The 26,972-nt window shown below is 40.1% G+C and overlaps 1 protein-coding gene across 1 annotated transcript in view; it reads right to left on the bottom strand.

The window, feature by feature from the left end:
• Positions 1–26,972, bottom strand: part of pik3cb (phosphatidylinositol-4,5-bisphosphate 3-kinase, catalytic subunit beta) — a 150,672-nt gene that overhangs the window by 24,091 nt on the left and 99,609 nt on the right. Inside the window, exons 5-8 of the mRNA XM_042486215.2 lie at positions 26,072–26,150; positions 8,046–8,241; positions 5,400–5,628; positions 1,703–1,932 (exon numbers count right to left, since the gene is read on the bottom strand). Of these exons, the coding sequence (XP_042342149.1) occupies positions 1,703–1,932; positions 5,400–5,628; positions 8,046–8,204 (618 nt within the window). The 5' untranslated portion in view covers positions 8,205–8,241; positions 26,072–26,150. The remainder of the gene's footprint in view (positions 1–1,702; positions 1,933–5,399; positions 5,629–8,045; positions 8,242–26,071; positions 26,151–26,972) is intronic.

The following is a 26,972-nucleotide window of genomic DNA, read 5'->3' as shown; positions in this document are numbered from 1 at the left end:
TCTTGGAAACTGCTAGCTTTCTGCCGAGAAATATCCCTCCCAGCATATAATGTAATCTGTTCAAGTGCCACTTACCGTAATAATAAAGTTAACGTCATTATACAGAATACAGACCTATTATGTTTAATTAATTAATTTTAGAGTGTATATTGTGTTTGTACAACGTGCTGTAACACAAACAGATATATCCTCAAATAACCTTGATCCCTAAGAGGTCTGTATTGTCAAATGCATTTTAGCTCTCATTATACATGTATTTGTATTTTATATCTATCTATCATCCACTGCCATCAAATTGAAATGTCTCTGATTCAAAATTGATCTTCCAATCATCTTTGCAATCTATAATAAAACCAATGTCTAAAAAGAGAAAAATACTCCTGTGTCTTGTCCTTTGCGGAAAGGAAGAGCCTTTGGAAATTTGTACTGGATGTCTATGACAGTGCACTAGTATTCTTTTAAGATGGCTCTGCTAATACACTACACGGTACCCATTAAAATCGCATACTTATGTCTAATGGGTTGTTGTGTTGATAAAATAGTTCTGATTTCCATTATAAAATCACAGGGAAAAACAGCTGCTTTCAATTAAAACTAAGCTTCATTAAAACATTTCCTGAAAATCTTTTTAGGGGGATTTTCTGACGCAGAATGTTTGTGCAACCTTTAATTTAAATGCAATCAAGGAAAAAGTAATGACACAATTATAGACAAAGAAATGGAAACTAGAACTAGAGGGGCGGTCGTAGAGTGCAGACCTTCGTCAGGCCAAACGCCCCCATTAGCAATCTTGACATTTACAACGTTAATGTAGCAGCAAACTACTATTAATTATGTCATCACTGGTTACTTAATCACCAGCACTCTGCACTATGCATTACCTGCGCTGGGCGTGCACGGAGAGCGATGATCATACGGGACGTCGTATGATCAGACTGCTATCTCTGTCAGCACTGTTGCTGTTGTTTGGCCTTAAAAACCGCTGATAAAAGTGTCTTATCATGGGAGTGTAAGGCCCGCCCTCTAGTTTTCTCCCCAGGTTTCCCCTGTGACTGTGAGCAAACCCCCCAAAACATTAGCTCTATCAGCACTGATGGCTTCGTTAGCATTGCTTTGTTTGCCGCCACCATTTCGGCTTAGTCACCACTATGTTCGCTCGTGACGTCCGGGGTGAGAGCTGCGTGCAATCCCTGCCCAGACTGCGAATATTATACACTACAAAGTGAAAAACAATTTGAGAATCCATCCTGTTATTTGGATCTGCCTAAAAACTGAAAAAAAATATCCTTTCACTAAGTTTAATGAAAGTAATTTTTTTTTTTAAAAAATAAGTTTGCTGACAAACATAGAAGTGCACAAACTGAACTAAAGACATGGTGTACTTGGCAGAGGTTGTAACAAGGAAGGATTTTGTGTTTGAAAAGTCTATAGATGTAATATGGTGATCATTTTTATGGAACATATGTAATATAAAATGTGTGGGCGAAAGACCCAGGCTGTAACGTGGTGACCTTGTTTCAAGACAGCCATGGGCTGTTTATGCTTTCTGAGGGGTGTTAGAAGACCTAAATTCAGACCACAATTTGCTCATTACATCACCCAAAAGTCTGGCTGTTTTGGATGATTGCTCTCAATCTATATCCTGAATGAACCACAAATGCTATGCTAAACATTTTCAGCATTTCCAGCACTGGACTCTCACCTGAGACTGGTCGAAGTGGATGATGACTTTCAGGTCTGCCGGCCGGTCATTGATCCCGTCTGTGATGGCCGTCCCTGCTGCGGGCTCCAGCTGTGGGGAAAAGGAGGCCTCCAGCCACTCTGTACACGTCATCATCTGGAATCGTTGCATCCTATCTTCAGTGAGACGAAACATCTTACTGCGAAAGTCCTTCACCTCCTGGTCATTCATGGCATCGAGTTCATGGAGACCTAGTGGAGGTAAGTGGACAGATTAGGTTGCAGCTGTTTTTTTTTCTTCATGTGAACATGAAGCTCGTGAAGTTCAAAAAGCTGTCGAGTAGGAAGCTGTTTATGACGGTCTTTAGAGGCCATTAAAAATGCACAAACACCTGTGCAACACTCAACGCCAGACAGACGCAACTAGTAGAACTGAATGTGTAAAAGGGATTTCCAGCAGCAGTCGCTCATGGAATTAACCCTTTAGACCAACATCAGCTCTCTTTTGCTGCATTCAGACGCCTTTCTCAATCATTTTAACCTCTAAAACCTGAGCAAATTGTGGTTTGATGTCTTACAAAAATGCTGGAAAAACATAATGACCAACTTAGCAAGAAATTTTATGCAAATTGCAAGAAAAAGAAAAAGGTGACAAAAAATTTAAATGGAAATTAGCTGAAAAACTTTAAGAGAAAATAAGTCAAATGCTATAGTTATAATTCTTATAAATGTATATTTGTTAAAACATTTAGCATGTTCTTTAGGTCATTTTATTTTGTTTGTTGTTTTGTTTATTACTTTACTTTTTTCTTTACTTTTTTTTCTATTTTTCCAGTAATTTTCTTGTAAATTTTTTGCTAATTCTTTGGGCCATTTTTTGTTAAGATGCTCATCACCCTGCGATGTTTTCATAAGAAATCAAGCAGACATGCTCAGGTTTCAAAGGGTTAAAGCAGAGCCTCCTAATATTCACACCAGGACCAAATGCATAAAGTATGAGTTGTTTTTTGGCTAATCGTACTTTACCTCTTGGCTCCCTGTAGAGCTTTTTTTCTGTATTTATTTTCAAAAGGGTTCTCCACATTAGTCTTTTGGTAATGAAAACAACATGTTGACATTTAATATTCATATGACCCTCAGCAGTCAAAGAGGGGCTCTGGACCACATTAGCTGCATTGTGTGAGTGTGCAAGCTGGTTCGTGTGACTTTCTGGAGAGGAAGAAAAACATGGTTGGCTATGTGAGTGTGTAATCGTTTGTTACTGTGCTTTGCACGAGGTTAGGTGTGTGTGTGTGTGTGTGTGTGTGTGTGTGTGTGTGTGTGTGTGTGTGTGTGTGTGTGTGTGTGTGTGAGTGTGAGTGTGTGCGACAGGCGTGCCTGTGGGGTTCCTTTTGAAAACACCACTTTACTCTGACAAAAGCCTTTAAAAGATCATGTCAGACCAAAGTGGAGCCAGGAGGGGAGAATATCAATATCGTCTGAGTCTCCTTCAATTAGACTCAGAGCCCCTTTCTCTCCCTCTTTGCCTTTCTTCCTCAGAGGAGGTCTGCAGTGAACTAAGAACTTCAATAATGCTGCATATCTTGGTTAGAGGAGCCCTGAATGTGTGTGTTTGTGTGTGACGACGAAAAAAAACATTTAGTGTGCATGAAGTTGCGTGCACGCATACATCATACTTCATGCAACTATGGCAAGTAGGGCTGCAACAAACAAACACTTTAATAATTGATCAATCTGCTGATTATTTTCTTCAATCGATGTCGTTATGGCTTTAAAATATCCCCACAGTTCAGGGAGATGTATTTAAATTGCTTTTTTATTCAACCAGCAGTCCAATGGCGAAGAGAAGAAACAAATATCCTCATTTGAGAAGATGATCCAGAAAACGCAAGCCTCAACAATAAGGATTGCCGGGGGACAAATTACAAGCCTCATCGGGCTACTGAATCCAGAAACTCAGCTGTCCAACCAAGCAAGTGGTAAAAAAGAATTAAACACAGTGTTTTTCTAGAAATGATAATGAAAGTAACTAAGGTGTGAGCTTGTAGTTTCATTCTCTCGAATCTTTGTATTTGTTTTAATTTGATAACCTCTTCTAAATAAAAACATATGTATAGAGGAGTGATAAAAAAAAAGTTTGAGCAAGAACATATCTGAACCACTTGACCAACTGAGTGAGTGAAAGAAAAAAACATTATGGTGAACCCTGACATGTTTGCCCCAAAAAAGACTAAAATAAATTAGTGAATTATCAAAAAATAATCACTGCAATAACATAGCTTTGTAACCGGACTATATGATCTAGATTTATGAGTCCAGCTTTAGATCTTGTGCACCAAGTAAGAAAGTCTTTCTTTATTTTTAATGAATTAATATGGTTGCAAAATTCTGTGAGTATTCAAGGAAAAAACACTTCATGGGAAGTCACAAGAATTTATGGGACACAGAACTAAAATGGGATAATGTGGGTATTTGTTCAGTCTGTATTGGCCATGTCATATCCAGACATAACCCATTAAGTCTCCAAATTGATCTATTCATTTGTCAAGTAAATCCAATTCAAAATGTACCATGTGGTGAGTTAGCTAGCTAGAGAGTTAACTGATGGAGAAGGGTACTTTAAAAATTTCAGTCAGCCAACAATGTGCGTTGTGTGCAAACTCAAAGTGAACAATCCATTTATATAACAGATATTTTACAATGAAGAATCAAAGTAAATAGACATCTTAAATCTCCTCAAATAGCATTCTCAATCAAGATACATCCCACATGGAAACATGGTAAAGACGTTTTAAGCAAGAGTAATCTGCATGAATGCAATGCATGGTTACAATTCAACTGAACAGGCATACTATTAACCAAAACATGGCATAAGAGCTGGTACTGCTTCGTGTGTAATTTCCCCCCCTAAAATTGGTTTACAAATAAAAAGGTACCATTTTTGTATTTTGTAAAACTGAAATAAAAGGCAGACTGTGTCTGGCACTTGTAATACTTTTATTAAGACCTTGAATCCCTTTCTGTTATATGTCAACAGCACAGCCTGTCAAATTGTTTTGGAGTGAACATAATCGTCTTGCTTTCTAGTTTCATCTAACATACTCTTTCTTCCTTTCTTCATTCATTTGTTACTTTTATTATTTTATTACTTATTTTTATTATTATTATTACTTATTCATTTATTAGTGCTGTACTTTTCAATTCCTTCGTGAGGTATGTGCCAGTGGTGGTGGGATTGGTTAATAATTGTTTGTGGTTATATGGAAAATCAATTTTTTGACCCTTTGCAGCCTTACTCCTAAATAAATATTCTGTTTCAACAGATGTTTAATCACCTCAGATGACTGGGCTTCTCTACAGTACTCATCGATCCCCTCGCCTCCTCATAAAGGGCCGAGTATTCACCAGTGATAAGACAAAGACACAGGTGATGGAAGACATGTCAGGAAAATGTCCAGTCAATCCTCACGCTTCTCTATCAGACAGCAGCGCCGCTGATAGGAGCCAGCTGCAGATGTCTGCGGTGAATGTGCTGAGTAGCTGAGATACTTAGCAAACTGGAGGAGGTGCTTAAGGCCTATTGTGTGTGGGGAAAGATTTACTGTCCCACTTACCAACTCTTAAGTGCCGTTCTTTATTGGGAATGTCAAACAGGGACAGTGCACGAATCAGTCGGGGAGGGAGTAATGTTTGTGAGAACTTGTATGATGCTGTCTTACCCTTGCCGATCAGGACGCCGATTTTAGAGTCCAGCTGGCGCTCCGCTCGGCCACAGTTGCGCGTCACCAGCTTGAGGACCGGCAGGAAAGGGCGAACGTCGCACAGCCTGCGAGTTTCATCCTCCAGTTCCTCGTGCACGGCTGCCTGGTTGACACACTCGAACATGTGGCTCTCCATCTCGCCCAGGGAGGGAAACAGTGGGAACGACTGCGCCTGCTTCCATAAGAGCTTGGAGGGAGAAGAAGAATTGAGGTTTTACTGAAGTGCCTCTGTGCTACAAAACCACAGGAAGTGTTTTTACCGTCTCCATTAATCTATATTAAATAAAGCCTACTTCGAATACGTGCAACCGGAATGAACAGCACTCATGTTTTTGCCTTAATAGCCATGAGGTTATCTGATGGTTTAGCAAGCCTCGCGACATCTTCTATAAAAAACTTCTGACAGAGATGTACCATGAATAAAATGAACAGTACAACACATTTTTAACACATGCCTAAAAACTAATGACAACATCATCATTAATGACGTCGTATATTGATGGAAGTGTACGTTTTATGATCATAAACAAACATGACTCACGGCAACATGACACAGTTTCTGTGTGAGCCAATGAGGATGTGAGTAATATGCGCCGCTAGCCAATCCTGGCATGATTCATGTCCCTGTGTAGCCACAGCATGATCACAGGGTTGGGCTGCAGGTTCAGTGTGTTTGTCTGAGGTTACAGAGTTATGCTGTAGCACACTGGAGCAGGAAACAACAAATATCTTCTCCTCCAGGAACTCTCACGTCTCTCCTTAAACCACATGAATAATGCTCAGAGAATTTAATATTTTAAAGGGGACTTATTATGCTTTTGGGGTTTTCCTTTTTTTCATTGATTTTTTATGAGTTTTTGTGCTTGTAAAAGGTCTCTGAAGTAATAAAGCCCAAAGTCAAAGCCAAAGGGAGCTCTCTCTGCCTCATGCCGTGTTCACACCGATGTGAACGTACATACAAAGCCAAAGCTGTCTGAAACAGCTATGCAAACGTGATCCAGAAAATGAGCATAATAGGGCCTCTTAATTTTTTTTGGTGTGGTCTCAACTAGTTACAAGTGCAAAATGTAGATTTTCTGATGTTAACTATTCAACGAAACATTTTAAAATTGTTTTCAGGAAAATCTGATCTTGTCTTTGACGGCATGAATGGAATATATTAATTCATAAGCCTGCTTTTCTTGGCTGCTTGATAACTGATTAAGAGTCTGGCAGATGTAAGGACTGCATAGGCCTCCTGGCATATTCACATTTCCCCGTCTTTCATTCATTAGAACAGTATCAGAAGAGTCCCCTTTCTCTCTGTCTTTTCTCTTTCTTGCTTTGGTGATATATAATTTGTCAGAGCTTTCAAGCAATTCTGTACATGCTTGCCTGAGGGAATGATCATTCATCACGTGAGTGCCAACAGACTTCTTTTATGTATATACATGCATTAAGTCCGACAAGCTTAAAGGCCTGGACATGGGCACAAACCTCAGTAATTGTATGTTTCATAGAAAACAAACAAAAGCATTATTGGTAATAGTGAATTTCTAGGAATGTCAGACAAATTAGTTTGTATCGGTCACATTACAGGGGTCAGGAAGCCAGAAGGGATTTCTAGAAAATGTCAGGCAGACATTATGTGTACACAAACACACTGACTGACTTGTTTCTTTGCTATTGAAGGCAACATCCTCAGGCTTTATTTAATACTGCCCATCTGGGGAAAACATGTTCGTGGTCATGTATCAATGCAGCTCATGTTTTCTACATTAATCAACATATTTTAAAAATATTTAAAAAATGCTATACCAGCTGTGATAATGTTGTCATTGATCATTTTAAATTGTTTTAATTGACTGAACTCAAACTTTTGGAGGTCATAATGGAATACATTTTTGTGAGGTATCTGTATATGTACATGAGGTGGGCAAAGACCTTTAGACACAACAGCTTTCAATACAGTGCATTTTAATTGAAAACAGCCTAAAGTGAAGAAGCAGTTATTAGAGGACTATTGTATTTCACTGTCTTGCATTGCACAGGTGTTTCCATTTTTCCTGTCACTCTGTGTGGATGAAATCAATACCCAAGTCACAGCACAAGGGCGGTCATTATCCCCACACATAAACAGCAAAAAGATTATCTCAAACACCTTCAGACTTAGCTTTAAGCCACTTAGTAAACATTGTTAGTAATTTCCTGAACAACTTCTAAAAGACTCATCAAGTCTGTGACTTCTGACCTGTTTCACAAAACTAAAAGCAGTCATGCATGATGTCATGAGCTATTTGCATGCTGAAAGTAACACACAGCGAGCCGCATAAGCCGCCTCTGTCAAAACAGGCATTAGATAATGTCTAACGGACCAGCTGTGTGTCTGTGTGTGTGTACTTGTAAATATCTGTGTGGGCTATAGACTGTTGTTTTTCCATTATTAGTCAATTAGACAACAGACCAAGAGGCATGTGAGGACAATAACATAATGTCAGTATTCAAAATAAGCAAATAAATTCATTTAATCTTCTTGAATCTATTCATTATCTGTCGTGTGAAACTGAAATGACCTCGCCTCGGTAGCAACATACGGCTGATGTCATCCAACCCAGCGCCACTCACCAGTTTGATGTGCTGAATGGTGGCCTCGCGTGGAACGTCCATCTGGATGTAGATACCAGTGGGCAGCAGAAAGTCCACAGTGATCTGGTCCAGAGCGTGGCCGGCCAGGGGCGAGTGGGTCGCCCATATGTCCAGGAGGTCTGTCATGGCAGGAGGCATGGTAAGGGGCACCACACGCCACCTCAACCATAAGGACCTGGAGGGACAGAGGAGAAAAAACAATCACTTATTTTAGACTGAGATTCATGGTTTCAAAAGAAGATTCATGGATTTAAAAGAACACTTTACCTGCAAAGTGATCATTTGTATATCAATTTCTGACTGTGTGTTACTTTAAATTCTAGAAGAAAACTTTGGTTTTCTCACATGTAGGGCTGAACCCAAATATTCGGCTATTCATTAATTGATAAGGTATTTGGTTTTCAATATGGGCATTTGGATATTCTTTTTTTTCCCTGCAGAGGACCAATGCCATTTCAGTGTTTGTGATCCTGCTGCTGCGCCTGTCACACACACAGTGACAGGAATGATCATTTCACCCAACGGTTATTAATGGGTTTATTGACTTAGTTGAGCCGTTTCTGTGTCAGTGTGAGCAGCATATGAGCCCACCAAGTACTGGACCTGAGCATGCACGGATATCAGCTCCATGGAGCAGAGTTCAAACTCACTTGCATGTCCAGGCGTGCCACTCAGCAATGCAGAAGACTGTTTCCACTGCTGTGTGTTTAAAATTGTAAAGTTTAAGAGAAAAAGCATGTGTTTGGGAAGTACTGAGCATACACCTCGATAAATAAAACTTGGATTATACTGCACGAGTTGTGTGAGAGTCTGTAAACGGATGTTTTGATATAACTTTTCTGTCATTTCACGTGGCCCCCAATCACTTTAATTCATGAGTAATGTTTTCTTTTTTTTTCTTCATTTACTGTGGAGGTATGCAAGGGGAACAAAGTTCTCCTTATAAATTAAAGACGTATCCGGTGAGTAATTGATACAATAATGGTTTTTGTGGGTGAAGTATTCCTTTAATTAGTGTATAGTATTGTAAAAATTAGACATTTATTGACAATACAATACAATAAACTCTACCAACACAAAGACGAACATGTTATCACAGCTGGTAACACTTCTCTGGAAACAGCTCAGGGTGGTAAAGCCATTAGGCTGCTCCTCAAAACTAACTTTGTCATTCAGACTGAAGAGTGTTATTGGAACAATCAAGTTTAATTCACAGAGCCTAGATTGATTGTTGCATTGTTTGAAACAAGCTGCAGATATTTTTAAAGGCTTTTCAAGAAGATATGGACATATTAAAATCATGGCTATTCAAAATTTCTGTTGACCTTGTCAATAACAAGTCAAAAACAATTTTGTGAAGCTTAATTTCTTTCAATTCTATAATCCTAAAACCACCACTGTACTGTTTTTAAACCCACATCCAGGCTTTTTTCTATTAACCTCTACATTAATAAGTTGGCAGGCATAAATGATTTAGTGCCACTGTGTCCCTGTGGGGGCAGCCCTGTGCTGAGACCAGTAGGAGGCTGCTGGCTTTAACTTGGGTGAGGGCCAGTGCTCAGAGGAATGCCCACTAAGCAAACAGAACAAAAGGTCAGCCTCCCCTCCCCTCATCTGACAATCTGGTCCCCCTGGCAGAGAACACACACACAAAGAAAACACACTTATAGAAGGATAATGCATGCATTAAAGCGCACGCAAATACATATGCACCATGTACACCATCCCTAAACAAACACAGACACACACAAACAAAAACAGAGCGGCTGCTGCTAAGGTAATTATCAAAATAGCAGAAGGGGGGGGGGTTAGCCTGCCACAGTTCCTCTCTATGTGTTCAAAAGCACTGGCTGAGAACGGCTATTTCTGTCAACCAATGAGATATGCTGAAGACTCAAAAGCCAGTGCATGCAATGTAACATAGTAAACATGCATTTAAAGGACAAATAACAAGTGCACACACTTGGACACATGCATGTTAACTGCAGGGAGTTCCATCGAGATGCAGTAAGTGGCTTCCCAGCTGCTGGTATAAAACAGCCCACAGCCTGGTTTCCATTTGGGCTCGCGCCTCAACCACAGCTGTACCGTCACACCACTTCCACCTGCCCTTTCTCTCATTCCCTAGTCCTCAAGTGGCCCAGTACATTAACTCTTCCACTAGTCCACGGGTCCATCTCCATTTCGTCTCGATCCGCCCATTAAAAATGACAGCCCTGATTGCCTCTAATGGTCTTTCCCCTCGAAGTTAAGTGCCCGAGCAACCAGCAGATGAGCCGTTGTTATGCCACGTGCCTGAGGACGGTGCAATATCTGCTGTGCATTTGGAGCCACAATCCCAAACACTTAACATTATCGGCCATGCAAATGGAAACAATCTTGTGTGTGTGTGTTTCTGTGTGCTGTTCAAACTGTCTGAACATCTGTTAAAGGGACTTTGCAGTTCCTGCATGTGATAAGGAATGACGCAGAACAAATAACACAACCACTTGTATTATACTACACAGGAATGAATTGAACAACTCCTATATACACAAGACAATGTTTAACTCTTTGAATCCTAAGAAAATTGATTTGATGAAGAAATTATTTAAAAATACAAGAAAATAACAAGAAAATTACTAAAAAGAAAAAGAAAAAGAAAAGGAAATGACCTGGAAAAGTGACTTAAAATTATAATTTTTTAATTTGCCCATGCTTCAGAAGTTAAAATACTTGTGAAAGACGTCTGAAAGCAGCACAAGAAAAATGACGTCACTCCAGGTTTCAAAAGGTTAATTTTCTGACACAGACACACTGCCAGGTGGCAACAAGACAATGCACAAAAACAACACAAGAAAGCAGTCAAACTAACAAACAGTAAGAGGGCAGACACTGACGAGCCTGAAACGTCATAAAGGTGCACAGTTACACGCATGAAAAGTAACATGACACCTAGCATGTCTGTTTGACGCATTGACAACACTGGGTGCAACACAAAGCACATTTGCATACACATTTCTGCACATAAATGCTTGTCTCATTAAATATGGCTGACGTTTTCACACCAGACAGCTTGAATAGTGTCTCATCCTGCTGAGGTGCTGACACACACTCGCCCCCTTGTCTCTCTGGCTCTGGCTCTGTCTCTTGCACACACACATACACACACAGCCTATACACAGGTGAGCAGGGTTATTGAGGATGTGGTGGCAGACAGCCAGAGGTCTGCTGTAAGGTCAGGTTTCAGCGGGTGGATCAGAGGAGAACAAGTAGGTTTGCAAGATCAGGGAGAAAGAGAGAGTTTCATGTGACTACAAACATAAGAGCCTAAAGGGATCTGTCCAGTTAGTCAACATCAGCTGAGATAAACAATGTATCACTATGGAGCCTTCAGTCCACAGCTCCAGGGCACACTTTGATGACTCTTTGTTTTTTAAGGTGGAGAAATATAACCCTGTGTACATGTGCTTTGGCTGTTTTCTGTGCAAACCATGACAGATTTTGTGTTTATGTTAACAGTGAGAAACACAACTGAAATTTAACGCATTAATTGCAATTTTTGGTCTTTTTTTTTTTGCAGGAGACTTGTTTTTGTTCTTTGGTTTTCTCTTTTACAAACATATACGGATGACTATGATAAAAAAAAAAACCTGCCATTTGTTCACGTTTGAGTCTTTATGTCTGATCTAAGGCTGTCAACGTTAGCACGGTAATCATGATGCTCATTAATCGCTCGACGACATTTGTGTCTTTAAGAGGCTGTACCGTTTTAAAGCTTCACATGTTTCACATGAAACTGGAAGACCGTGGGAATCCAGTGGTCATGCTAACTTCTTTGATGGGGTGCTAAATAATGCTTCAAAGGTAGGCTAAATTTTGGCGATGGAAAAGTGGTGTGGTCATTTCACAGGGGTCCCCGTCCCCGAACTCTCATGTTTAAATATGTGAATGGAAATAGGTTCTTTGGGTACACGTGCGTCTCCCGTTTACACACTCTGCCACTTTAAGCTGTCTGTTTTTCTGTCATTTGATCCCTAATCATGACAATCTGGTAAGAATATGGATTTATCATTTTGATTTGATGTATTTAGCAGATTATAAATTTCAATAAAAGGAGACCCAGAAAACCCTCAAGGGGTCTGACATATGTATAAAAATATAAATATATATAGGCTATAATAAAAACAACAGTTTTTTAATGCAAAATAATGGAAAGGAAAACATGAGATTTAGAAAATGTGATTAATGATGATTAACTATTTAAATTCTGCAATTAAGTGCAATTTAAAAATTAGCCCTAGTTTGGCCAAATACCTCCAGTTGCATTGGAAAGGTGCGTCAGTATATCAAAAGAGAGTTGTAGATCCAAGGGAAGCATACCAGAGAGGCAAACTGGTTTGGTTAAAATTATATTTACTTCCAGAAATAGATGAGAACACAAAACACAACCTCCAACATGCAATAAAGTGCAGCCAAGGCAGCCTGCAAATCAAAGCTCAGATCAAACAGAAGAAGCGAATCACTGCTTATAAATGGACGTAGTTCCTCTGAACCAGCCACAGTGACATGTTGTGAAGGCTTTCATGCCCAGATGCATTTATGGTTATTTAAACACTGGTGTTACTCAGCACTCTCTTTCTAAAGCTCTCTCTGCCTGACAGTAAGAGGCCTATGAGGCTCTCCACAATGGAGTGTGTGTCCACCCGTCTGTGTGTGTGTGTGTGACTGAATGAAAACGAAGGGCTAACATAAATTCTGTGTGTGTGTGTGTGTGTGTGTGTGTGTGTGTGTGTGTGTGTGTGTGTGTGTGTGTGTGTGTGTGTATACAAAGTCATGTGTGGTGGTTAAGGGTCCTGTGACACATTTTATTCCCCACTGGGCTAAAAATAAAGTTCACAAGGAGGATCTAAGACCTCTTCACCTCCACACTACTGAACTCCTGTAAATGAGTACAGAGACACACAGCAAATACTGAGACTGCCTGAATCAGCATTTCCACTCCAGGTAAGCGCAGTGAGAGTGTGTTGGTGTTTGCGTAGGTGTGGGTGGGTGTATATACAAAACATAAAAATAAATAAAATAAAATGATACTCCCTTACTCCATCCAGCTCATCTTTATGCGTAAAAACAATTTTTTTTTTTATTCGACACTTTAAAAATGTCTCACAGAACCAAACAAGAAACGCTTTCATTCATTAGTGTTTAAACAACTGAATTCGACTGACTGTTCAGTCAATGGACAAGTAATTTAACAAAACCAGAAAGATTTTCTGATTACATCTGATAAAACTGTGAGGATTTTTTTTTCTTAAAATGTCACACTGAGAAATGTCAACCAGTGTTTCCGAAAGCCCAAGATGATATCCTCAAACCAAACCACAACTTAAAGATATTCAGTTTACTATCATAAAGAAGTAAAGAACCAGAAAATATCCACATTTACGAAGCAGGAATAAGAGATTTTTTTTAATTACTGAAACCCATTATGTATAACAAAACAGAGTGGTCACGCCACTGTATTTTGGATTACTGCAGAAAATAAGTTGTGTTCATGAAACTTACATGTTTTGTTGAGCAAGACCGTCTTCACAAATTAACACCACATTTATGATTTTAAATTGCACGTAAATGCAATTGCTGGGAGTAAAAAGCTAATGTTAGGCTACAACACCTTGGTCACATGACTTCATCGGCGCCACCACAGCGGGGCAGTAAAGCCGTGTTCGGCACGATGACACTCTCAGTAAGTCACTTCATTGCAACCGCCTTTAATAAAACATGAAAAAGTTTCCAAATTCACAAGTATTGACATATTTTATGTCATAGAACAAAACATTAATGTCCCTTAAGCTTGTGTTAACCACTGACCTTATTTAGGGCCTCTAACCAAAAATACATTTTAAAAAAACAACTTTGAAGACTTTGAGACAAGGGAACCAGGCGTGCTAAAATGATAACTCAGTTCTGCATTTTAGGATTCATTCCGGCACCATAATAATAATAATGAAAGCAAAAGTTGCCTAATTTTATTGTTGCTTGATTGCTTGAACATTACATCAATCAATATACTTTGTTACGTTCATGCCACCACCACATGCTCAGTTTCACTTTCAGCCACAAACCACAAGGGCACTGAATGAAACACACTGTTGATAAATCTGTAACAGAACAAAGCTGGATGCTCCTGTGATGTTCCTTCACAGTTTGTACGCTAAATGCTCTCAATCACAAAAATCGAGGACAGACACTGAAATTAATCCCAGCAAAAGCACACAGTCCATTTATTAAAGCAATTATTTTCTCTTAATCGATGATTACTTAAAAAACACAGCACATGAACTGCCTCAGGTAACTCTTGCAGAGCAGCGTAACCTGTCAGCGCGGAAGAAATGAATGAACAGAGCTGTCAGCTTTGTGCACAATATGCTTACTGTGCTCAAATATGGCTGAATATTAGTGTGTGTTGGCATCTGTGTGTAAGTTAACAGAAAAGCTGTTAAGCTCAACAGTGTGTGTTTGTCTGGGTGGTGTGTGGATAAGCTGTCAGCTGGGGTTTGCGTCTGTGTACTGTGGCTGGTGTGTGTGTGTGTGTGTGTGTGTGTGTGTGTGTGTGTGTGTGTGTGTGTGAGTCACCAGTAGGGCAGCAATAGCGCTTACTGTATTTAGGAGTGGACGTAGGTGGCGGCTAAAGACGGTAAACACATTTTAAGGTGTAACGGTCATTTCAACTGTGACACACTGTGGCTGAGTCAGTGACTAGACATGTTTGTGTGTGTATGAATATGTGTTTGTACAAAGTGACTGCAGTGTTTACGAGGACTTACAAGTTGTGTCCACAGTGAGGAATTTCGACGCCCTCATATTGCACTCATGACAGTATTTCTTTACTTTTCCTTCATAATGTAATCCACACCTTTTCATGCTCTGATTTTTAAATCATTGCCGCATCCTGCTACTATTTCTTGCTTCACTGTCTCAGTTCCTCCACTGGGATCAGTTTCATCTGATTTTGCTCATCAAATCATCATCTTAGCGCTGTTTACTACAAGGAGAGAAAGACGCATCACGCTGGGAAACTTTAATGAGGAAGTCGTCTTGAAAATAAATACCCTGTTAAAATATTCTCACAGCCTCTAAGAACAAATTGTCACCATGAATACTGTATATGAGAGGAAGTGTGAATGAGGTGAGCAAGTGGGAGCATGTGTGAGTGTGTGTGTGTGTGTGTGAATTGTTGTGTTTGTATAAGGTTTGTGTGTGTGAACTAACCACATCCGGACAGCAAACAGTGCTCCATCGTACTAAATGCTTCTAGTGACACAGTGGCACATGCCCATTTCTCAGACAGGAAGCAATGACACCAGACAGGAAGTGAGTGACAAACAACAGCAGGAGCAAAAGTCCCCAACAGTCATTCATAAAAAGCTGATGAACACTGAATCACAGGCTGAGATGAGCTGTTTTTCACAATCCTGAAGAGTTATTTTTAATGTTGTTTACTGTGTTCAAGTCAAGTTAACATCATCTAATTAACTGGAGTACAAAAATACTAAATATATTTGTACTGGTTGTGCACACAAAAAGCTTTGTTTATTTGATTTGATTCCTAAATATGTCTTGCAATATGTATCATATTGATGCATTTAATGCAAAAACACAATATAACTTGTATCCAAACACCATAATAGTTCAACAAATTAATAATTCCTATTTCATTCAGTGTTCAACCCCCACACTGAAGCTACGTACAGTCCATAATCTGATTTAACAGCTTGACAGACTGAAGAACAAATTAGTTTGTCAGTCTGCTCAATTGATCCTGCGTGATTCTCAGTCCTCAGTGTGATGGCAAAAACGTATACTCTTCAAAGCTCATCCGAGAACGATCAGAAGTAATTACCTGCCAGAGACAACATACTTTTAGAAGGAAGCTTGAAAAATTGACAAAATTCCTAATCTTTGAGAAGATATGTAGGAGTCTAGCCAGTCTATCCTGAACAGAGAGACAGCTGTACCATGCACTGATCCCATACTACATAACAATGTGTATTAAAGATTGAAAAATGAAAAATAAATAATAGAATCTGTTTGTTTGCTCTCAATGATCCCAGTCTTTCATGCACTTTATCAGCATGGCATTTTAGCATTTCAGCATTTTCAGGGAAAGTTCAACAGATTTTGTTTATTATGGCAGAATAAGAATGTGTACATTCATCACAAACTGAAAGATAAGTTAATATTTGAAAGTGAATTTTAAAGGGCGCTGCGACTGCAAAGATGCCAGCAGACACAAACAAACTTGCCTTGAGCAGCAGACTACAATGATGCATCAGAACAAGTTGTAAACGTTTCAACTTGAGCAAAACCTTGGCACTCATCCTGTGGCCTTATGACCCCATGAAGAGACAGAAAACAATAAAATGGAGAGAAACAGGAGGAAAGCAACAGAAAGAGCTGGAGTTATGAGTTCTGGAGTTTAGAATTCAATTAGTGTCTGTCCCATAAATACACAGGCTTAGCAAGCTGCACAGCTGCAGCTAACATATTTTCTGCAATTCATAGGCTAGTGTCCTGGTGAATAAAATGTCAAAATCCACCTTCTTGTGCCCGCTGTGTCCCCTCATATATACATCTTTAACTTTTTTTCCTTCAGAAATGGTCTTTGTTCTCCCTAGTATATCAGTTATCTCCATCCGAGGCAGACTAACGACTATGCAGATGGCCTGCCCAAATATATTATTGTTATTAGTTAGATGGCAGAGGGGAGGATGTTCTCAGTTTCACCAAGTATCACTGTGACATCACAAAACTTTGTGGCACAGACATCTTGAGTAATGAATTACTGCAGGATCATTGATACATTTTGTGCTGAGCTAGTCCAGACTTCCTACAAAATTAAAATTTAGATGGTTAAAACTCACCTGTGATCAAAGTCACATATGGTATGGTATGAGACCGCTAATCCACAATGACCTTAATCATAACTATCTGTTCCAACGTCTGTTGTTACATCAAAAAAAGATCTTATATCACCATCTATCTCTTGCGACAACTGTGCACCAACACATCAAAGTCGCTCCATCCGTGACATCATGATGAGTCACTCTGCCAGATAGATTGTGACAGTGCAAGTCTGCATTGTGGCTATATCAAGCTTGAATGACATTAGGGGGTCTAATGCCATCTATTTCTGTGTCTGCATCAGGAGGACGAGGTCACTCAGTTGATGCAGCTATCAGCTGAGTAGGGGAGGGATGAAGAGAGACAGACAGAGGGGGATCAGCAGAAGAAGAGCAATGGGAATAGATTACTTTGATGCACACTGCAGATTGCTCTTAAAGCAGCGCATAACTTCTCTGACAAGAATTACCAATGGCTGTAGAGATGCAATATTTGTATGTATGCAACTGTGAAGATAGTTTTGTACAGGACTGCTCGTGCAAGCTGTTACTGTGTGTACAGTCTGCATGATAGAGACAAAAGAAAAAAACTACTATAATTTCTGCATGTGTGGATGTTTGATTTTGTTAGTCCACACAGTTTCTTAAATGTCCTTTTCTCTTAACATGACAGCTGATACGCAAAACAAGAATGACACAACCAGCTGTGTGATGCCATTTTTCCTGAAATTTATTCTTAAATTATGTTATTCAACACATGAATTCAATTATAATTGAATCTCCAAAAACTGATCTTGCACATTGTACTGACAGAAATGAAAATTTGTAACTTTTTTTTTTTTAACAACTTCCCTAAATTAACATAGCACAAAACTGATCTCTCTGACGTGAAACCTTGTCCTGTTATGTCACACAGCAAAAGTTGTGGTTCTTTAATTTGATATAGAAAACAAGAGAAAATGCAGTATTTTGTATAATTTCTGTTTGAAAAAAATAAATAGATAAATTAAAAGAATACTGTTCAGTCAAACTTTTCCTGTAATCTCATTTTGTATTTTAAAAAAATTATGAGAAAATTGTATCGTGAATCGTATTGAATCATGAGTTGAGTGAATCGTTACATCCCTAAATCCTACTTTCATAAAGGTTACTGTTCAGTTTTTCTTGAAACTGTTATTGGGAGGTTTTGATTCAACTGTACACTTTGGGGGATGTAGTTGTGGCACAGTTGAATTGCATTGTATACTGACAGAGGTTTCTATTATTTTGTTCACTCTATTAATATCTATGAAGGTAAGTTAACCAGCAGAAATACATCTCAGCTAAGTGTCCCCTAATAAACTGGCCGAGGTCATATTTATACATCACGGTAGTGATACAAATTTAAGTATATCATCACACTGATGCAAAAACTTGGCCTGTACCTGACAGAATCAGTCAAATTGGATTTGGCTGTTTAGTACTTCCTTTCTTTCCATAGAAGAAAAAAAGGAGTGCTAATTATGCTAATGACAAATCAGAAACATGCATCAACATTTTCTTGCTGACACTGGAGCTGCCTTCACTAGTCTCACCCTGGGTCAGGGTCCACAGCTGCCTGTACCAGCTTCCTGACAGCAGCGTAAAAGCGAGGAGCTTACTGCAGCTACATCTGGGGACAGAAACATCCCATAAGTATACTGCACACTGCCTGACAAAAACTGACTTGAAAGAGTCTCAGTCAAGTCCAATTTTGCTGTGAAGCCTTCTCATTGGTCACTGATTTGCAGCATTGACAGTACATAACCAGAAATATTACAGGAATCACTACCAGAAGTCCAATAAATGACAAATCTCTTCTGTGTCATGATATACTGTCATCGTGTAGATATGCTTGTGGCTGAAACTGTCATTCTGCCCTTCTGGTTTGTCTGCATTGATTGTACATTATTATCTGACATGTTGTGCTCAAAGCTTCAAGATGTGCTGATTGGAATTACAGGTTAATCAAGGGTACACTTGTTGATGTGCATACTGTATGTGTAAGGTAAAGCAAGACAAGTTTATTCACATTTCATACATAATGCATCAGTCAAGTCACAACAGGTGGTAAACTGGCAGGTGCTGGACTCCCAGACAGCAGTGAAATTAAGCATCAGCTGCAGGACATCATAATGGGAAAGTGGTGTATCGATAAGTGTGATGTTTTTTATGGGGGCAACACAAAGAAAGGTGAGGAAAGGGCGCAATAGTACAGGGAGGAAAAGAGGAGTGAATAGAAAGATGAGATGCAAACTGTTGCATTAGTGGCCATGGTAACATACCTAATTTCTTAAAAAGAATATCAACAAGCTTACAGCCAGAGAAAATTACAGGACAGTAAAATATTGCAAAAGTGCATTGATTAGCATTAAGAAGCCTTAATCATATTATTTATAATTCAAAAGTAATTTGATATAATGTGGATGTTAATTGCTATGCAGATATTCTGCATAATAAAGACGGATTACGAGTTTATCTTATTAGCTTCCATCTCTGTGAGGAAGAGGGATGAGAGTGGTGAGGGAGCAAGTGTGATGTTCCACAGAGCCCGATTCACTTCACAGACACAAGACAAGTGAGGAGATGCACACACGCTACACACACAGAGACAAATATAAACAGCGCTAGCATGCATCTCTCCATGACTCAACTGCAAGACTTTTAACACCTCCCTCTATGAAAGAGGGGATGAGAGGACGAGTCAAGATAGTTAGAGACTGACTCTGGTGTGGAGAAAGGGTGCATAAAAGACAAAAATAGCCATCAATAAGGGAACAAGAGATGCACATGAGACACTGTTGAGCTTTAAGATTCAGGAAAGGTATGAATGTGAGGTCATGATAACACTAGAAACTGAAGTGAAACAAGAATAAAAGTTTAAAATAGCATGGAGGGAAGCAGCAGAGGAAGAAAAACAGACAGAGGCAGTCGTTTGTGATGGATGACGAGAGAAAGATGAGAGAAAGAAGGAGATGGAGAAGCAAAGTGTGATACAATGTGTGACTGTGGTGCGTGGACCAAACTGGGCTTGGCGTCCACAATAAGCCTCTGTTTTTGGCAAGTGTGTGTTTGGATGTGTACGTGCGTGCCAGCGAGGACAGTCCCGTGCCCTGCACAAACACCGTCCTTGTGTTGCCCTTGCACCCATCAACCCTCACAACCGACCCCTCCCCTTACAACATTTCTCTCTCTCTCTCTGTCTCTCTCTCACAGTCAAACACATACACACAAAGCCCAACCAGCTTGGCCTCACAGACCAATACACACACTGGGCTCCAGTAAAAACACTGAGGCTGGAGGGGGCAACACGGTCACATGGTGCTGATCACACAGTGCCCCCCTCCCTCCCCTACAAAAAACATTTGATTTACTGTATTTTGCAGAGTGGTATCTGTAGCTTTAGGCTGCTTACTCACACCTTCAGTAACTTCCACACACACACACACACACACACACAAAAGGGTCATTGCCTGAGCACATGTAAATATCCTGTTTTTTTAGTCAAAGCACTACTGATTAAAGCCCATACAGTAAATATGCACCAGCCATCCTGACGGGCATGCAAGCAAAGCACCCACACATAGCTGATGTTTACAATACCTTCATTGAAAAGCTAAGAGCTATGCAAACTCTTATCACAACCCCATGCCATTATTTAAATCAAGCTCTGATACACACCAACACAATAGAGGCACAAGGAAGCCTTACAGGGAAAAATAACACATATGCAAAGTTTTCCTTGCCAGTCTGATTCTGTGAAAAAGGAAATGAAGAAATTAAATGGAAGGGCATATCCGCACACACACACCAGACACACACACCTTGTGCGTCATCTGCTCTTGGAAATGAATCAAAAGCAGAAAAGGGAATTTCTGAGAAAATTGTTGCAAAAATAAATCTTACTCTTGATGTCATCAAAACAGAAGATCTATTTTTAATTCTGTATCACGGGCTGCTTCCTTTTTTCTTCTTTTTAAAAGTACCATTTGACAAAATGGAGTGTTGGGGGCTGAGCTCCACCCTCCTTCACCTCAGCATCCAATGATCACAGACAGTGTGCATGCTGACTGGAGGTGGCCAGTATGGTTTGTCCTGTATTGATGTTGAGTAGGGTCGCGCACTAACAGCTGCTTTATGAGGGTGACATGAGGATTAAGCTTTGTTCCATTTCACACAACAGCTTCTTCTTTTTTTTTTGAGAGAGAGGACAGAGAAGCCGTCCTTGGAAACTTTGACAAAGGAAACAATGAACAGCTATCATTAGAGCATGACATACTGTGGACATGTTTTTTCTTGAGGTCAACATTTTTCCATTGAACATTCAACATCTTATGACTACATCTACTGTCTACACTTATTACTTATCACCAGCAGGGTTGGGAATTTAAGTAAATTCTATAATCCAGTACTCAAATAAAATTATTATCAAGTACTATGTATATATACATACATATGACGAGGGTCCAGGTAGGGGTTAGGGTTAGCCTTCCTTTCTGCATTGCACAGACTGCAGCGTTTAGCTATGATGCACAATATTAACACTTCATAGATTACACTGCACAATCATTTTCTTTATTTTATCCAAATACTTCCAAACATCACTCATGTCTTGCTGCCATTCTGCCTGTCAGATGGAGTGATGTCTGATTAAATACTGTATATACACTAATCAGCCACAAAAACCGTGGGCAGGTTGAGTGAATAACCTTGATCATCTCATTACAATGTAATGATCCTCTGGGAAACCTTGGGTTCGAGCATTCTTGTGGATGCCCTTTGACAAGCACCACCAGGGTTGGAAATTACACCAGTCACTGGCTAAATGCTGGTAAAATATGCAAGTGGCTGCAAGACTTGCTTTACTCATCAGCCAAAAAACAATGGTAATCTATTAAGAGGCTGGTAGATTTTGGAATCCTGCAAAAGTTTATTTCCAACTCTGCCAACCATTTATCCAACCAAATATTCCTGCAGACCAAGTCCAGACAATGCACCATGCCATGCTGCAAAAAAAAGTGAGATCTTGAGATCCCAAACTGAGAATCCTTGTGTTGTGCCAGTACCCAATCTTGAAACCTGTAGGACTTAAAAGATCCACCATCAACGCCCTTCAATGCCAGACAACACAGAACACACCCAGAAGTCCTGTGCTAATGGCTCTACAGGTCAGAGCCAAATCTGATTCAAGTCTGATCCAAGGAGGCCCCACCGTGGATCAGACTGGGCTCTAGGGCTCCAGCATGTCCCAGGATGCTTGATCAGATTAAGATCTGGGGAATTTGAAAGGTCAAATTGGTCCACACCTTTGGTGGGGCACTGCCATCGGTGATTGCAGTTGGCATGAGGAGGTTTACTTGGTGTGCAACAATATCTGGGTGGGTGGTGTGTCAAGGTGCATCCACATAAAGGCACAGACACAAGGTTTCCCAGAAAAACATTGCACACATTGCAATAATAATATTTTCACCTGTCAGTGGTTTTAATTGCCCATTACTAATCCTTGGCTTTCATGATCTGACAGCCCCCTATCCACCACCTCACACCAACAAAAGACAAGACATTTCTCTTTAGCATTGCTACTATTCTGCAAAGAAGTGGTGCCATCATTTACACCCACAAGAGTGGAGTCTCATAGGACTATGTGAAAAACAAATTCAGCATAAGAACAACAGAGCTGATTGAGAGGTTATACAAGGTCATTGCCAGAGGCACAACTCACTTCAAAGAGATTCTTTAAAAGCGGGAATTGATTTGAAGGAAATCTCATCTCGTCACACACAGCCACACAAGCATCCCCAGGACTGCAGCTGGTGGTTACATTGAGAACGAAATAGACAAAAATAACACTGAGCTGTCGTGAATGTCGCGGGGATGGCTCCCACACACACTGCTGATTTTTCAGTATTGGTCGCCCAGCATCTTGCCAAACCGCCATTTATCTCCCTCATAAACAAAGGGCCACACATTGGCACTGAATGACACACACACAAGCCTGGAAATGGGAGACATTTCTTGGCTCCGGCTGACATTTCGCTATAGAGGTGACAGGGTTGCTGGGAACACTTAGCTGCGGTAAATGACACGCTGATGTCCGCCTCTCCAGTTTATACATCCATCCATCTGTCTGGGCTGCTCGACTCTATACACACACACGCACACACACACACACTGTCCTGCCAAAGCATCCCTTTCTGTTTAACTATTAGTGTTGCACAAGCAAGCAAATGCTCTCTAAAAGAATCCATGCCAAATCCACAAATAAATCTCTTATTATAGAAAAATGAAAATATAATGTTGCATGCAAGTTAACTACCTTTCTTTACTCTCCATCTATAATTAGTTTACTACTGCAGCACATGTTCTATTGTCCAGATGAAAACAAACTCGGGTAGCGAGGTCAGTGCCATAAGGATAATGCCACCCAAACACACTCCTAAGAATGTGTCCGAGGGCAGGGCTTCCTAGGATTGTGTGAGTCAAAGTTTTTCAACGCACTGCTTGATGTGAATATTGAAGGGAAAAAACACTCAGGAGGTAAGCACAGATGTTGCTCATGTGTCTTATGAGAAGCTATGAAATGATGTTGCGGTGCCATTAAAAGTCGCTCTCCTCTGTGGTGATATTACTGCGGTGTCAGTGGGAAGATTGCTGGAGACAGAACGTAGCATGAGTAATTGGATCATGCCATTTTTCCACATTTGAGTAGGAGTGAAGGAAGAGGGGAGACAAACAGAGCGCAGGTGGGAGGCCTCTGTACTGATTATTGGTGGTTATTGGCCACCAGCACTGACTGACAGCAGGAAATGTGTTATTTTCATGCTGATGGATGTCGAAGCTGCACCTGCACTGCCACTTTTATAAAGCATTACAGCTGAGAGGACGAGGAAGTTAAGATGGTGTTTACTCTGCAAGTTCCCACAGTTAGCACAGATGCCATCGTGGTGAAAAAACAGCAGGAAATGAATAAAACTGAAAATTCCAGTCCGATCTCTTTAGGCTTTTGCCTACGTGCATATGCCTGAGGACAACAAAAAATACTTTCATTATTGATTTATCTGTTAACTACTGTAGCTGTAAAATGTTAGGGCTCTTTCACACATACCTTGTTTGGTATGGACTCTTTGACTTTTAAGTTGTATTGGAACTAAAATTACCGGTGAGACTACTCCCCAGACCATGGTCAAGACCAAAAAGCTGAATATTAGGCCAACAATAAGAGGCGGTCTCTGTCCACATCAAATTGAACCATGTTTTTTTTTTGTTTCTGGTGTTTTTTGATGGTCCAGACTTCCGGACCAATTACAAGAAGTTTTGGCAGGTTATTGTCAAGTGTTGAGTGTATTTTAGCGCCTCAGTGAGGAGCGTGTGTGTGGTCTGGTAACACAGAGTGACAGTGGCTGTGCACAGAGCAAACAGGTGGGTGTGGCTCAGAGGTATGGAGCAGGTTATCCACTTATTGGAAGATTGTCAGTTTGATCCGAGGCTCCTCCAGTCCAGCACACTGGCTAAAGTATCCTCTGCCAAGATACTAAACCCTCAAATTACTCCCAATGGCTGTGCGAATGTGGGTGGCACCTTGAATGGTAGCCTCAGCTGTGTGAATGGGTAAATGTGGCTCTGCAGTCAAAAAGTGCTTTGAGTGGTCGGAAGATTAGAGAGGCGCTACACAAGTGCAAGTCCATCACCATTTAAAAGTGTTGGTGATGTTGGATGTACATGTGTTGTGGAGAGGAGATGACTTTATATAAAGTCATTTGGAAAAAAATCATAAAAACTCGGACACTTTTCAATTGTTTTCAATAAGAGAGGCGATAAGAAAGGCAAGAACAGCCCATCTACAAACCTAGAGTGGCAACTCACGTAGGTGATGAGCCCAGGGCGTAGGTATGTCATTTATAGTTCTTTAGTTCATTCGCATTTTTGCAATGTTTAACCACAACTAAACAGATCAAATGTATACAAAAATGCAAACCTAGGTATTGCATGTGGATTCTGGTGTGAAAAGGCCCTTAGAAAATCAGCAAATATTGCCATCACAGTTCACCAAACATCATGTTGCTTGTTTTATCCAATCTACAGTCCCAAACTCAAAAGGTATTCAGTTTGCTTTTAAAGAAGACTATTAAAAACAGCAAATACATTTGAGAAGCATTTTTACAAATAAAAAAAACCTAACAATTCTGTCAATAAACCAATGAATTAACTGGCAAACTGTTTCAGTTCTCGTATGCTCAGAGGGCAAGGAGGCAGGAGGGCATGTGGTGACGACAGAAAAAAAGACTGTAAAGAACAAACTGTTCTGCACTTAAAAAGGCAGCAGACTCACACACTCCACTTGTGACAACCAGGACTTGAGCGCTAAACTGGGTCAGTAGTACTGAGAGTGCCACAGTTAAGTACTTTATTGCCATTCATGCTATCACTACATCTGCTCTAAAAAAGGACCTGCTCATAAGCTCACAGGGCAAGTACAGTGAGGGAGATAAAGCCCTTATATATACTTGTATGTATATATTTACACACATACAGCACTGCACATTATTTCCTGCACTAAGGGCACACTGTTACAGAAACAGCCCAAAGTCTGTCTAAAAATGACACAGGGTGCAATAACCAAATGACTGCCAGGTGCAGAAACAACTAAAATCAGATGACACTTAAGACTTTACACATGTTGACCAGAGCCAAGACAGATACAAAACAAAGTAAGAAGGCAAAAAGATGCTGATCATTTTCACAAAATGCCTACATGTAGTGACACAAGAAAAACAAAACAACAACATGAGACATGTTGTCCTGTCCAGACTATATCCAGACATTTAGCCAGTTAGGGAGGATTAATGCATCAAAAATGATGCAGTGACAGTGTATTGAGGTGAGCTTATGTGAAAAAAAAACAAAAACATGCTGGCTGACTTCCACACAAACCCCCCCTCGTCAGGACGAGGCCTACTCTCCCAGATTCCAGCCAAGTCAGCGCTCCATTCCTCCTCTCCCACTTAAACACAGAAACGCACATGCATATAGCAGCATCACAGGTAAAGTAGGTCAAGATAATTACAAGATACAGCATGCACACACACATACACACACAGGTTTTACCTGCTGTTGCCTTAGTCTCTTATTTCCTGTGCCTCTGCTCCTGGCTGAGGGTGTCTGGATAGCGGCTGGGACACTGCATCTGATGGATGAGAGGACAAAATAAACTGTTAGGGGAGGGGGAACCCCACAAAATGTTACTCTAAAAGGTAAGTTTGGCTTTTATTCAACCTGGACAATACACTCCTCTCCCCTGTTTTTGTGTCCAAGTGACAAATGAGAACAACATTTTTTTTTTAAAAACTGATAGTGTTGAGGGAGAACGCTGTAGATGCTGTTTTTGCCACTGACAGGCTCAGATTGTTATTATAAGAATCCAACAACTACATGAAAGGATTCCTATGGGGACAGACTTTTTTTGTTCAACCAGTAACAGCCCCAAAATCGTCATTGCCAAACACGACAGAATCGATTTAAAGAAACGTAAATTTATCTACGTAAAACACACTTCATTTAAATCTGACAGAAACCAAGTAAAACTCACACAAACTCTCATGCTTCATCTTTCCACTGTTCCACTGATCACTAGCTCTGATTTTGGTTGAAATAAAGCCTTAATACACCCAGTTAGTTTGAAAATATGTCGACTCTTTACACTCTAAAATTAATGTTTATTTAAATGGAGTCTGATGGGTTCAGTGATAGCAATTTTGGGGCTGTTGGTAAAACAAAACCAGCTCTAACTCTTCAGAAAGCTCTGTCTCTGTATGGATCCTTTCAATAATGTTGTCAGACAATTATGATAACAATTGATTTTATTGATTTCTATTATTATTCATTTTTATTACTGTTTGTTTCAGTTGTAACGTAATGTTATGCTGTCTTGGACCCTGGGAAGAATAGCTTGTCGCCTAGGCATCAGCTAATGGGGATCCTTAGAATAAACAAATAAACAAATCTGAGC

The sequence above is a fragment of the Plectropomus leopardus genome, chromosome 6, assembly GCF_026936395.1.
Source record: "Plectropomus leopardus strain MGB_pleo_1.0 chromosome 6, ASM2693639v1, whole genome shotgun sequence".
In the NCBI taxonomy this organism is placed as follows: domain Eukaryota; kingdom Metazoa; phylum Chordata; class Actinopteri; order Perciformes; family Serranidae; genus Plectropomus; species Plectropomus leopardus.
This window is presented reverse-complemented; position numbering and strand designations above follow the sequence as displayed.